This window comes from Gigantopelta aegis, chromosome 10 (assembly GCF_016097555.1).
Source record: "Gigantopelta aegis isolate Gae_Host chromosome 10, Gae_host_genome, whole genome shotgun sequence".
Lineage (NCBI taxonomy): Eukaryota > Metazoa > Mollusca > Gastropoda > Neomphalida > Peltospiridae > Gigantopelta > Gigantopelta aegis.
In genome coordinates this window covers 72,641,919-72,654,621 of record NC_054708.1, presented here as the reverse complement: position 1 = coordinate 72,654,621, position 12,703 = coordinate 72,641,919, and the positions used below count along the sequence as shown (strand labels likewise).

The window sequence follows — 12,703 nt, the reverse complement described above, 5'->3', positions numbered from 1 at the left end:
CCCTCAATAGTTTAAGAAGTAGCAGGCTACAACAGTAATGATAGCAGGGGGCAAAGCGGGGGGTCTGGGGGCCCTTAGTCACGTGTAACGACGAACCAACCACATCACCCGAAACGGTAACGCTGCTTGATAAAAATTTCGATGTGAACTAATCGCGTTTTAAGACAAATAAATAACTATTTTGGCACCTTGTTTGGATCCCTTTTGTAGGAGACTTTATTAAAGAAGAGAAAGCACTTTTTTTTTTACCATCAACGAAAAGTAGTCGGCGGCAAAAGCTGTTTCAGGCGGCGATTTGCCGCCGGAGACCGGGTACTTTTGAGAGCTCTGCAGGGCCAGTTGAAGAAAAATCTTACTGGCCCTTCTCAAATTCAAATACAGGCCTCCAATTATCACATTGAAATTTAACTGCATGGCGAAAATCAAAATCAGAATGTTTTTTGCTGAATAATAGCCATGTGTTCAAAAGGAAACCGATGAATTGACATGTAACTTCATAATTAAGTGTTAAACCCATACCAACTCAAATAACATTTAAAAAAAGAAAAGAAATCCAGCATAAATAAAACTGTGTCTTTACAAATTACCATTAAATTATACAGATTAAATCTCACTTTAATACAGGGGTGAAGACAAAATGCTAGAACAGCCAAAGTATGCAGCTTTACTTGCATGGTATCTGATGTAAAAAAATAATGCTGTACAAAGAGAATAATTAAAGGTAGAACCGTGCATGCTGTAGCATATAAACTTGTCTGACGGTTGCACCCCTCTTTGTGGTGATGCAAGAGGGATGAAATACACTTTGTGGTGATGCATTATATACCTGTAGCAGGCAGGTAACCATGCAGTGACCTTAAATCAGACAGAATTCATGTGGAGGGCATAGCCCGACGAGGCAAGCCCTGAAGGCACAAAGCCCAGTGAGGCAAGTCACGAAGGCACAAAGCCCATAACAATAGATAAATAAGACAAGCGTAACTGATGTTGTACTTTAGTGATACTATCGCCTGTTAATTAATTTCCTGATTGGCAATTTCCAACTAAAATGTTTACATGTGCAAGATTTTACTATCACGTGTCTTGAACAACCAATGAAAACATGCATGTTAGTAAGCTTATTCCCTGTCCCTGAAATTTCACAGTGAAAAGAACACAATGTCTGTAATGTATGTCAGTGATAGAAATAAAAAGAAATTTTCACTAGTCCACCGGACAAATATATCTAGAAATCTACTTGTCCGCCAACACTTTCACTTGTCCAAATAAGTTGTTAGTTTTATTCATGTGCAAGGACATTAGTTTTGATTCTTCAAAATGAAACTGCATTGAAATTTTTCACTTGTCCACTGGACAACCACTGTGGTACATTTAGTTTGTCCAAGCAGATTTTCACTTGTCTGGACAAACAGACAAGTGCTTATTTCGAACACTGTGTGTATTGATCTAACTGATAATGTAGAAAGGACTTATTACTGCATTTTGTAGAAAGCTACTTCAAGTGGAATATTATTATATACTGATTGCTTTGTTGAAATTATGCTATTACTAACATGAGGATAAAAGTTAAGAAACAAGCTTATAAGTGGAGGAAAACATTTACTGTGAGCGAGTGGTGCTTTCTTTAAAAAGAATTTTTATTGGGCTACTGGATTTGCATTTATCACTAGCCCGATGTTAAAAAGTATTAGCCCCTAGCATCGGGCTAGCAGAATTGTCAAACTGTGGTTTAGATATTCAGTATACACACATGTATACAGAAAAGTATACATCATGAAAAACTTGCATTTACCCACATTTGTCTAGATAAATTTTCCCCTTGCAGCAGAACCCTTTTCTTCTGGGAAGTGGGAATCATCCGATCCTTTCCCACCCTCTCCCCAGTTATGGGCATGCATACAGTATTGTCGTTTATGAGATTATGTTTGGGGTACTACAAACTATAATTCCATACCAGATATACAGCTGAAAAATAATAAAATACCATCATGCCTTTTTATAGAATAAATTAGAATTTAAAAATCACAAGAGAGATGGTGAACCATGTACATTATGTCTGGTCCATCAATCAACCATTTGACTCGTGTTTACATCCAAGGTTCAAGCACAACTGTCTTAGACACATTCTCCAAATGTCCTAGCCGAAGTGTCCAAGATAAGGGGGTAGGGGGGTTGTTGGGGTAGGCATTAAAGCGAAGTAGTTTACAATTTTAATTAGAAGAAAAAACCCAATGTTATAATATAATAAGCTTAAAATTAATAATATAATAAATAAATTCTAATTTTAAAATACAGTTTAATCCTGTTGGTTCGGACCTCATCGATGCTCAAGAAAGTGTTCAACCAAGCGGGTAGTTTGACCTAAACAATCGGTCAACAACATGTAAGTGTAACTCGGCACTTCATTTTTGGTTCGAGCATTGCAGTGTATTCGACTCTTCCAAGTTCGACCCAACAAGATTCTACAGTATAATAAATAAATAATAATTTTAAAATCACAAGAGAAAACCATTTACATCATGTCCAATTAAGACTTTATTCATAATCCTGTCAGCCACTGACTCACCATTTTGTCTATACTGGCATACGACGCAGCCTTGTGTTGTCGAAACTGGACCATAATTCCACATGTAAAATAGATCCTTGTCCATGAAAACCACTTGCTCCTCGTTTGTATGTTCGGGTACTGTTCCCTCAAACAGTGCAAAGTCAACCCAGCTGCCATCCAGCCAGGCACTGTGCATCAGAGACTTTCCTTTAAGACCTGAAACATAGTAAGATAAATTCAATGGTGTCGACCTAGAAATAGAAATAGACGAATGTTAAACAACACAATCCAGGCATCTCAATCATTTCATTCACACATTGCATAATCTAATTTTGCGTGACCTATTTTTTGTTAACGCAAAATTTACAGCACCAATCACATGACATAATGGGATATGCAAAAAGCAAATGAGTAGTGAGCTCCTTGGTCTAGTGAATCAATTGCTGGACAATCAAGCTGATGACAAGTGGTTCAAATCTCGTCAAAGCTGGCTCATGCTTTCATTCACCTTTCTCATCTATCATCTTCTGCCTATTATTTTCTATACCTTTAACGGGTGCAGTCTGTGTGTTCTTCCTTGCATCCTCGTCCTCTGCCGTTAATAGAAGCTGGTCTGACCCACTGCAACCGCTCAATAATGCCGGAAGTAATTACTGTATACTCTCCGAAATGGTCAGACTAAGCCCACAGCTACAGCTGATGGGAAATGGAAGGTGTGTGGCACAGATAGCCACAGGAGACAAGCACCTGTCATGGTTGGAGAGACGAGGACTGGGATGTGGAAGTGAAAAGAAAAGAGGAGTAGTGAGATCCGGAAGAAATGAGATGCAATTCAAAGGAGAGAATGAAAAGGCAGTGAAAAAATCCCCCCCCAAAACAACATATTTTTTCCAATGAAAGTCATGTTTAATTCTGACATACAAGAAATGATGGTAGGGTATTTTAGTCATGCAGTTCTGTTGAATTCCTTAGGTGTGAAAACATGGGATCAACAACTTGAATCAAGATATTAGCAAATTTGTTTTTCGATGGTGGCCATTTTGAACATCAAGATGGCAGTAACAATTGTGGTCAGATCACGTGTGTCCTGCTTAGAAATTGTACCAGTATTTCAAATTTCACTTTTTTCACATCTTAAACGAGACTATTTCACAAAGAGGTATATAAAATAAATTACATATTTTTTATTATGTTACACTAATACAATCAGCAAACACCAAGCAATAAAAACTTACCTAGCAACCATTTATTGCAGGTAGCATGGCTAGAAAGATGTGAATACATCAGCCTATGCTCAAAAATTGTATGAATGGATGGCAGATATCCACCATATTCTCTGCAGGTAGCGGCTGCCTCAGTGAAATCCATTTTTTCAGGAAAAAATTCATAATATACAGGAATGTGTGAAAGACTCTGGATCACATTTTGGAATACAGAGTAGTTAAGAGCCAAAGCCACAGCACTCTTCAAGTTATGTTCATCATCTGTTAAAAAGAGTCAATACTAGATATTATTATACATGTACGAGTCTTCAATTCATTCATGTAACTGTCTAAAACTACGATCACACCCTAACTTAATGGCAAAAGTGTGTTAATTAAGTTTTATTTTAGTTACAGGAACTATAATATTTACCATATACAACATTCAATTAGCAATTCTGAAACTCAAATGCAGCCTACAAGATTGGACTTGCGAAGTGGAAAATGATTTGAATTCTTAATAGGTTTTTGATGAAAAGAAAGCAATTGAAAATAACAGTTTTGCAAACTAACTATAGATATTGCTGTGCCAATCCATGTTGTGATTGGTGGGTTGTTAAATACATTATAATATATAATGATGAACACTTTCCTAAGATGTGAACCAGATTTGTGATGGGAATCATGAAGTGAACGTTATACACCAAGTTAGTACTACCTGGAACTGGCCTACCAAAGAATGAATGAATAAATGAATGAATAAATAAATAAAAGAAAGGACAAAAGAATGAATGAATGAATGAATGAATGTTTAACTACACCCCAGTACAAAAACACACATCGGCTATTGGATGTCAAGAGGATTACCAAAGAGGACAAGAGTTTCTGTTATGAGAGAAGATGAACAAAAGCTGTCACCACACATCATGATCAATAAAAGGGATGACTGGGTTGGGTAGTGATTTACCCCAATTTTGATTAACTGTAGGCCACAGTAGTCTTAACCTTCTGACTACTGCAGGCGAGATATCTCGCCCGACATCATGCAAGTCAACATACATTTACACTGTATACAGTGCAGTTCCCAATTCATATTTTGCACACGGCACTCACCAAAAATAATAACCATACACAGGAAATAGATTATTTCACAGTATGGCAGCTTTATTTTTTTGGCAAGTATTTTCACTCGACAACAATGGTGGCACATCGCAGCCATTTTCAGGAATCGATAACTGATTGTGATAGCTAATTTGATAATAAATATGATCATTTTATCATAACAAACACCACCAAATATTTGGATACGAATTGGAGTTCGTTTTTTTTTTTTTTTAATTCTGGTAAAAAACACCAGTTCTTCGGAATAATGGACATAAATACTGGACATCTGGCCACAAATGCCTGTGAGTAAATGAGACTTTTTAATTTTTTTGCCTAATTTTAATCAATATTAAATGATAAAAAAATATCATATTTTTTTTAAAAACCCACAAAAATTATATTTACCGATTCAAATATGAACTTTATTTTATGTATTTATAAAAAATTTAAGTGAATATAATATGGGAGTAAAAGTATAAACTCAACATGGCTTTTGTCAAAAATGAATCCAGTCATCCAGAAGGTTAAATATAATACATGTACAAGATGAAATATAAAAATCTGGCAGATCTTTAACCACCCATTAAATTTGAATGAATGTTACCAGCTACTACAGAGACCTACCCAGTATATGAAAAATATCCATGCAGTGGTAAACTACAAAAGGTTAACATTAGAGCACATTCATTTTAATAATCATCGGCTACCAGGGTACATACACTTGTTTACCATGAAAATTCCATGAATGTGTTTGAACTTTTCAAGGCATTTTTCATAACCGTTTCATGGATTTTTGGGGTGTAATCCATGACTTAAATCTACAAACCACAAATCATGTCATATGACGTGACCTAAATGAAAATGACATTTGCAATTTTCATAACTTTCCAAGATTTCCCTCATCCTGGATATTGGATGTTAAACATTTAGTCATTCTGACATTGGTAAACTACAAGAGCACCCAGATAATAACTTATCACAGGTTCTTTTTTATTTGCAGACCCTTTTACATGTACAACCATTTTATGACAGTTTTCAGATTAATTCCATGACAATACTATATAAGAAACTGTAAATATACCACTCTAGCAATCAGACCAGTCGGAATTGCCCAGAAGATATGGGTCTTCAAAAATACAAATGTGTTATGTTAAATGACGGCATGAAAAATAGGCACGACACCCATTTAGAGGGGTATAACTTGAAAAATGTTTTAAATATGGAGCTAAAATGTGGGATTCTTTTGTCTGATCGAAAAAAAAATGTTGGGAAAATCTGAGATGTGTTATATATGGATTGGTGAACTGAGATGCGTTATATATGGGTTGGTGAACTGAGATGTGTTATATATGGGTTGGTGAACTGAGATGTGTTATATATGGGTTGGTGAACTGACATCAGTCTTCGCCATGATGAAAGGCGAATGATTACTCCCATTCCCCTCCGCACCCACCTGGTAAGTTTTAGGAGAGTTACAAATTTATTACTTGCAATAAAATTTTAACGCATTTTGTTTGAAACTTCATGTGATTGTTCGCCTAGTCGCATTTCAGGAGTTATCTTCAGCTTGTCTTGATTTTGCTCATGGCAAGACTGAACATGGCGTGATCCTGATGGTACGTGACATTATTATTGTAATAAAAAATTAATCCAAATCTCAAACGTGTTTTATGGTTGTGTGTGTGAATTGACAAGGAATGATTTTAAAGGTATTTCAAATTATTACCTTAATAAACTCACTGCATTACCTTTCAAACAAGTCTTTCCATCAATAAACAAGTGGTATTTTGCTTGACACATACAGAAGTAACTTTCAGGAGTTTTAATGCATTGCTGGTCACATATATTTGATGGACACTGCTTTGAAAATGTGTCTAAAAAGCAAAGAAAATACTGTTACATTAGCCCGGGATAAATTGATAAAGACCTAGAAAAGGCTAAATTTGGCCTGAGCCAAATTAATCGAGATGACACATTAAAACACATTGTTACCTTACCACATAATGCCTCTGAGTGTATTTCCTGTTTACTTCCAACTTGAGGTTCCATACAACAATTAAACAGAGTGTTTAGATTTAAATTACATATTAAAGATATTTTCATTTTATAATATCATTGTCTGTATAAACAAGGTGTTTGTTGTCATCCTAATGTTTGTAGTAACCCAAACCAGATTTTACCTTCCAAAAATGTTCTATGCATGAAAAAATATGTACACATAAAAGGCACAAACACCAACATTTTAAAAATCAATTCCATTTTCTAAACTGTAGGACAAATTACATTTTCCGTGACAATCGATTATAGATTTTTATAATTTTTTATCATTACATCTGTAAAAGCTCAATCAATCAATTTTCGATTACAATTGATTATAATTGATTAGTAATCATCAAACAAATTATTTTCTAAAAACCAAAGTGTCATGCATCAGTTTATCATCATAAATGTAGAAAGATGCAATGCCGGGTGTCAAATATGTTTGTGCAAGGTCAATAAAGTAGGAACTTCATTGTTATAATTAATTGTTTTAACTACATTTACAAAATGAATCTTGTGCTTGTCATTAGCAGTTGACAAATTTGTCACAAGAAGAGCTTGATTATGCAATTGATATTTGTTTGATAGCAAAGAAACCAGGCATTGAAATAAGTTGAGAACAGTGTTTTACGATACCAGGGCCCATATTTTCCAAACAATCTTAGTGCTCTGAAATTGTAAAAACATTGTATGCTATGACGTCAATACAGCACATGCCATAGTCATGCCATGTCATAGTTTACGATGGTTTTAGTTTCAAAGCGCTATAAAATATCCTTAAAAATACGGGTTCAGGAGGTTAATTATGGCTTGTAAAATAAAAAAGAAGAAAGTCAAGAAAGGTACTTTGTTCTCCACAAAATGTTTTAAACCAAAACAACACCATCTAAATATTGATAAATTGGGTTCTGTTTACAGTAAATCAAACCAAGTTATCAGTGATAGGGGAACATACAATTTATCCAATGAACTAAAAAAGCACTAAAAGTAAAACTTTCCTATTTTACATATCAGAGCATCAAAAATTTGACCAAAAGGTAGTTGGTGAATATACATATAGAAACTGGCAAACTAAGTTATTATAATTTGGCAAATGTTTTGGCATTAAAATAAATAGGAAAAAAGCGCCAGTCCTGATACTACAGACCTTGAAATATTCCAGTTATGTCCCATTGATAGCCTTCACAATCAGCAGTATCATCAAACTCCACTGTAATAGTTTTGCCTGAAAAGGTTGGGTTAATTTTCTGAAGATTTCCACTGTGTGCTCGTACAGTGAACCTGTATTTCTTTTTTAAAGGAAAAGAAACAAAAAAGAATAATAACCTATTTCAGAAATACAGAATACTGAATTTGATCAGATTTATTATTATTTATAAAAGACAAGTTTTCATGGGTGTTAATGGCAAATTGTGATACTGTAGATCATAAAATATTAATGATCTTAAATGCATACTGTCACAGATTTAAGGACCTTATTTCTCTAAAAATTTATAATAAATAGAAATTACATTAATTGTTGGAAACCAAATCTAGCTATTGCGTCACCTTAACTGAACCACCACGATGGAGTGAAATCCATGTCAACCCTCTCGGCAATTTTAGTTTTTGAATTATGGACCACTGCCATAATTCAATTATTTTTACAAAATATCATTAATAAATGGAGTATGGTGGTTATAAAGATGGTTGAATAAAGTACATTTAGGGACAAATCAAATTATTTTTGCTCAGGTAATACTTTGTTAGACCATTAAATAGGTCAGCAGTCTGTGACAATATGCCTTTAAAGTTTAGCGAAATTCAAGTAAGTGACATATATTTATTATTATAGTGACATATAATTTAAGCGAGGTCATCATATCAGACACTTAAAAAAACAAGCAAAACAAAACCACAACCACAAACAAAAGAAGAACTGAGTTGTGGAATCATCTGAAATAATACTTTTGATATATTTTAACATCACATTATACTTTGTCTATATGCAGCTTACAGACAACTTAAATTTAGTAAAAAAATATGCAGTAATACATGTATGTATGCTAACTACATTTGTAACTATCACTGTTTGCTATACTTTTTGTTTAATCAATTGCATGTAACCATTGTTATGTGTCCTTACAGTTAATCAACTACAAAACAATCCCAGTTTTTTGGAACAGTCTACTGTAATGTCTCTTTAAATTTAAGCTCCAATTTCATGCTTGCTAACATTGCCCGATTTACAATGCATTTAGTTCAATTTAAGCATCGAGCTATACATCTATTTTGGTAGAGACAAATATTTTAATTATGTCAACCTGATGACTAATAAACATTTCATACCATATTAAAATCATAACATTGGTACCATTTAATACAGATCCCTGTGCTAATCTAGTAACAGTTGTTACATGAGGGGGCATTATAAAATTGATATATGGAGAGGTCAGTAGATTCCTAACTCACAAATCGAAAACACATTGTCATTCTGTTTAAAGATAAATCAAACATTCAGTGTCACGCAGAGCCAAATGGAGCTAAGTTTTTGTTTGGCATTTCTCGCTTCTGGGAGAATCTGCAAAAATGGCTTCATGTGTCCCCGTAACTGGTGTTGTCTGGATGTGGCTGCTGGAAGGGATATCCTTCTATTAGCCTGTAATTTGTTACCCAATGTCAAAGGACATGCCCAAAAAGGTGAACTTTTGACATTGATGACAAACCTGAGCAAATGCAAAAAAAAAGGTAATCAAAAGGACACTGGCAAACAGTAAGACACCTCTGTGGGTCCCCTGACACCATCTGGAGAAGACACCTCTGATTCCACCTCACAGACAACTCTTGGGAGGGTGGGGGGGGGGGGGGGGGTCCCAAATCCACCTGGCAGATTCACAAAGGGTTCCCTGCCTGGAGAGTATCCAGGTATACATTAAAGCTGTGTCTTGTCTTGCGAAGGTAACCTGAAAACCTTTTTTTTAAACTAGTGAAGCCACTGATATTTTGAAGGCATTTTCTACCATTTTGTTTTTGGCCATTTTTGACCACAAAACACAATTTCTCAGAAGCCCAACATATTTTTTGAACTCTGAAGCAACCCCAAATTAGGTTAAAATCTATTTCACATTTCTGGACTGTATACTTAACACCCTTTTATTTACAGTCATATGGCATTGGAATGCAGAGAGAGGAAACCCACTGTTGCCACTCTATGGACTATTCTTTTTATCATTAGTAGACAGGGATATTTCATATGCACCATCACACATACAGGATAGTACAAAGGCCCTATTATGCTCTACATTAATGTTCTTTGATACAACACTTTGTAGAGCTATGAACAAGAAATAATGTAATGAGTACACCAATTGTGATTGGTCTTATATAGTCTAGATCAGAAAGAAAATAATTACCGAATGGGTCTCAAACATGTCAAATGTCTTTATTATAAGATTTAATGAGTATATACATGTACATGTACATGTAGTGAACAATACTATCTTATACGTACCCGTGTCTTGTAACTGCTGGTATCATTGGTGACTTTGAATTTTAATTTTGGATTTGTACACTTGTAGCCAATTACAATGACACCAGTAACCACATTTATTAACTTTGTTGTCAGCTGAAATAAAATAAAATAAGCCATTGATAACAAATAAATAAAAAAATTAATAATACTCTAGCACAAAGAAAAAAATCACTTCCTGGGTGTGAAATAAAGGTGAATGAAAAAATAATGAAAGAATAATGCATGTTAAAATAATCAGTTGTGGTTAACACAATTATCGCAAAATTACTGTATTATAAATTCATCATGGCTCATGGTTTAAAATGCTCTTGAAAAATATTTGTCTAGAGTAATTTGTAACACTCCTTATAGGTTTGAGGGGGTTTTTTTAGGGGGGGGGGGGGGGTAAGGTCGCCGAAAGTCACTTTTCGCACCCTTGTTTTGGCTTCGTACACAATAAATATAGCATATCTTACCGTAATTTCACTTAAATCCATATTTTGTAAAAGGTACAATTGTTTAATACCAAGATTTTCTTCAAACACATTCAGGTGTATTAGTAATGTTCAAATAAAAAAATTCAATAGAATTTTTCCAGCATTCTTAAAACGGAAACATCATGTACCCAGTTTGCCAACTTACTAGGCCCTCTCCTATATACATACAATACAACACTAATGGCAACTAGATTGCTAGAAACTAAATCGGAAATCAGAGATTACGCGTTTAGCACGTGTATCACTGAGGATTTCCTGACCAAATGTTCAGGTTAGGTCTGAAAGGATCCTATGGTTTTGGCTTATTAGGTTTGTAAATATTAATTGCCATTTTAACCAATATTTTCATTAAAAAAGATTAATTTAGCAATCATGTAATTTGTTTTAATGAATACCATAATGGATTGTGTTGGAGAAAATAGGTAGAAAAGATAAAAATAAAAGTTTTGAGTTAAAAAAAAACAAATCACCTTCAAATACTTATTTGGCATGGTAGGAGAGTTTGGTCTCCAGAACAATCCATAAGCCTCCCCCGAATCACTTGTTAAATAAGCCTTTGAACCACGTCGACTCCTTGCTGTACCAAATGCAATAGTTGATGCCATTGACATTCTCATGAGATACGGCGATGACGAAAGTTGGTAATCCTGTACACCATGGAAGCCAGTTAATAGGAAGCTATCGTAGTCTTGAAACAATAACACAAAATAAAATTAAATTAAACAAGAAGACGTAGTTGTCAATATCCCCTGTGGAAACAACTCATTTAGCTGGTAACAGAAAAATATTGAAAATGGAAAAGGCATTATTATATACCTAATGTAAGGGTGCAATGATACAGTCAGAACCCTATTGTGATACAACAAAGGGGAGAGGGGGGAAATAAAAATTGCAGCAAGGATAAATTTATTAATGAACTACATTAGTTTCAGATGTCATGTTAAAGTATTTATTCCCTATTGTTCTTTAAGAAAATCAGCATATTTCACGATTCAGTGCCGTCCTCGGTGCTGTTACAATGTCCCCAGCTGTACTTAATATACATTCTGATGGTTCTCGTGTTGATGGAATGCACACACATTTCCTCGTTAACTGGGAAAGGTTAAACAAAAACAGACTTTAATTTTAACAAAATGTTAGAACACCAGTGTGACGGTGTCAAACACTATTTATAAATGGTGATCACATTCGGAAAGCCTTACCATCAGGCTTTTCCGTTGTTGCTCACTTGATACGGAAATAACACTTTTATTCTCTATGAATCGAGTCGAAATATCATATGGAGGTTATTGGCTGAGGTATTCCAATATGAATGATCAGCTGAAGTATTCAGAGTGTAAATTTGATTTATTGGGGGAAAAACATGGTGTTTCGATCACAAACACATTGCTATAATGACTTTGGTTATATTGTTTGAAGATGAGAGCGATATTCCAAAGTAAATAAACAATGAATAATAATGTGTAAAGTTTAATGATGCTATCTTACAACAGTTTTGGAGTTGTACATTCCCGGATGGACGGACGAACATACATTTTAATATCCCACACAAATTGTGGTGATGGGGATAACAAAATAATAGCACCACTACCAACAAATACATGTACCTTCTTTAATGAGGGACAAATATACCTATTTAATGAAGGACAGAAAATTTAGTTTCACTTCAAATGGCTATTATGTCTGATCAAAATATATTTATAATATTTCATCTATTAATACTGTGTGTGTGTGTGTGTGTGTGTGCGTATGTTTTTAGTCCATAAAACCTGATACTGCCCTTAATGACGATAAATATTTAGATATTCATTAATATTCAACT

At 34.5% G+C, this 12,703-nt stretch overlaps 1 protein-coding gene across 3 annotated transcripts in view; it reads right to left on the bottom strand.

Annotated features, from left to right (window-relative positions):
* The window catches only part of LOC121382763 (polycystic kidney disease protein 1-like 2), a 136,891-nt gene that overhangs the window by 97,845 nt on the left and 26,343 nt on the right, over positions 1-12,703 (bottom strand). For all 3 annotated transcript variants that reach the window (XM_041512341.1, XM_041512342.1, XM_041512343.1), the window contains exons 8-13: positions 11,352-11,569; positions 10,385-10,498; positions 8,042-8,183; positions 6,603-6,728; positions 3,784-4,032; positions 2,567-2,764 (exon numbers count right to left, since the gene is read on the bottom strand). In XM_041512341.1, the coding sequence (XP_041368275.1) occupies positions 2,567-2,764; positions 3,784-4,032; positions 6,603-6,728; positions 8,042-8,183; positions 10,385-10,498; positions 11,352-11,569 (1,047 nt within the window). The remainder of the gene's footprint in view (positions 1-2,566; positions 2,765-3,783; positions 4,033-6,602; positions 6,729-8,041; positions 8,184-10,384; positions 10,499-11,351; positions 11,570-12,703) is intronic.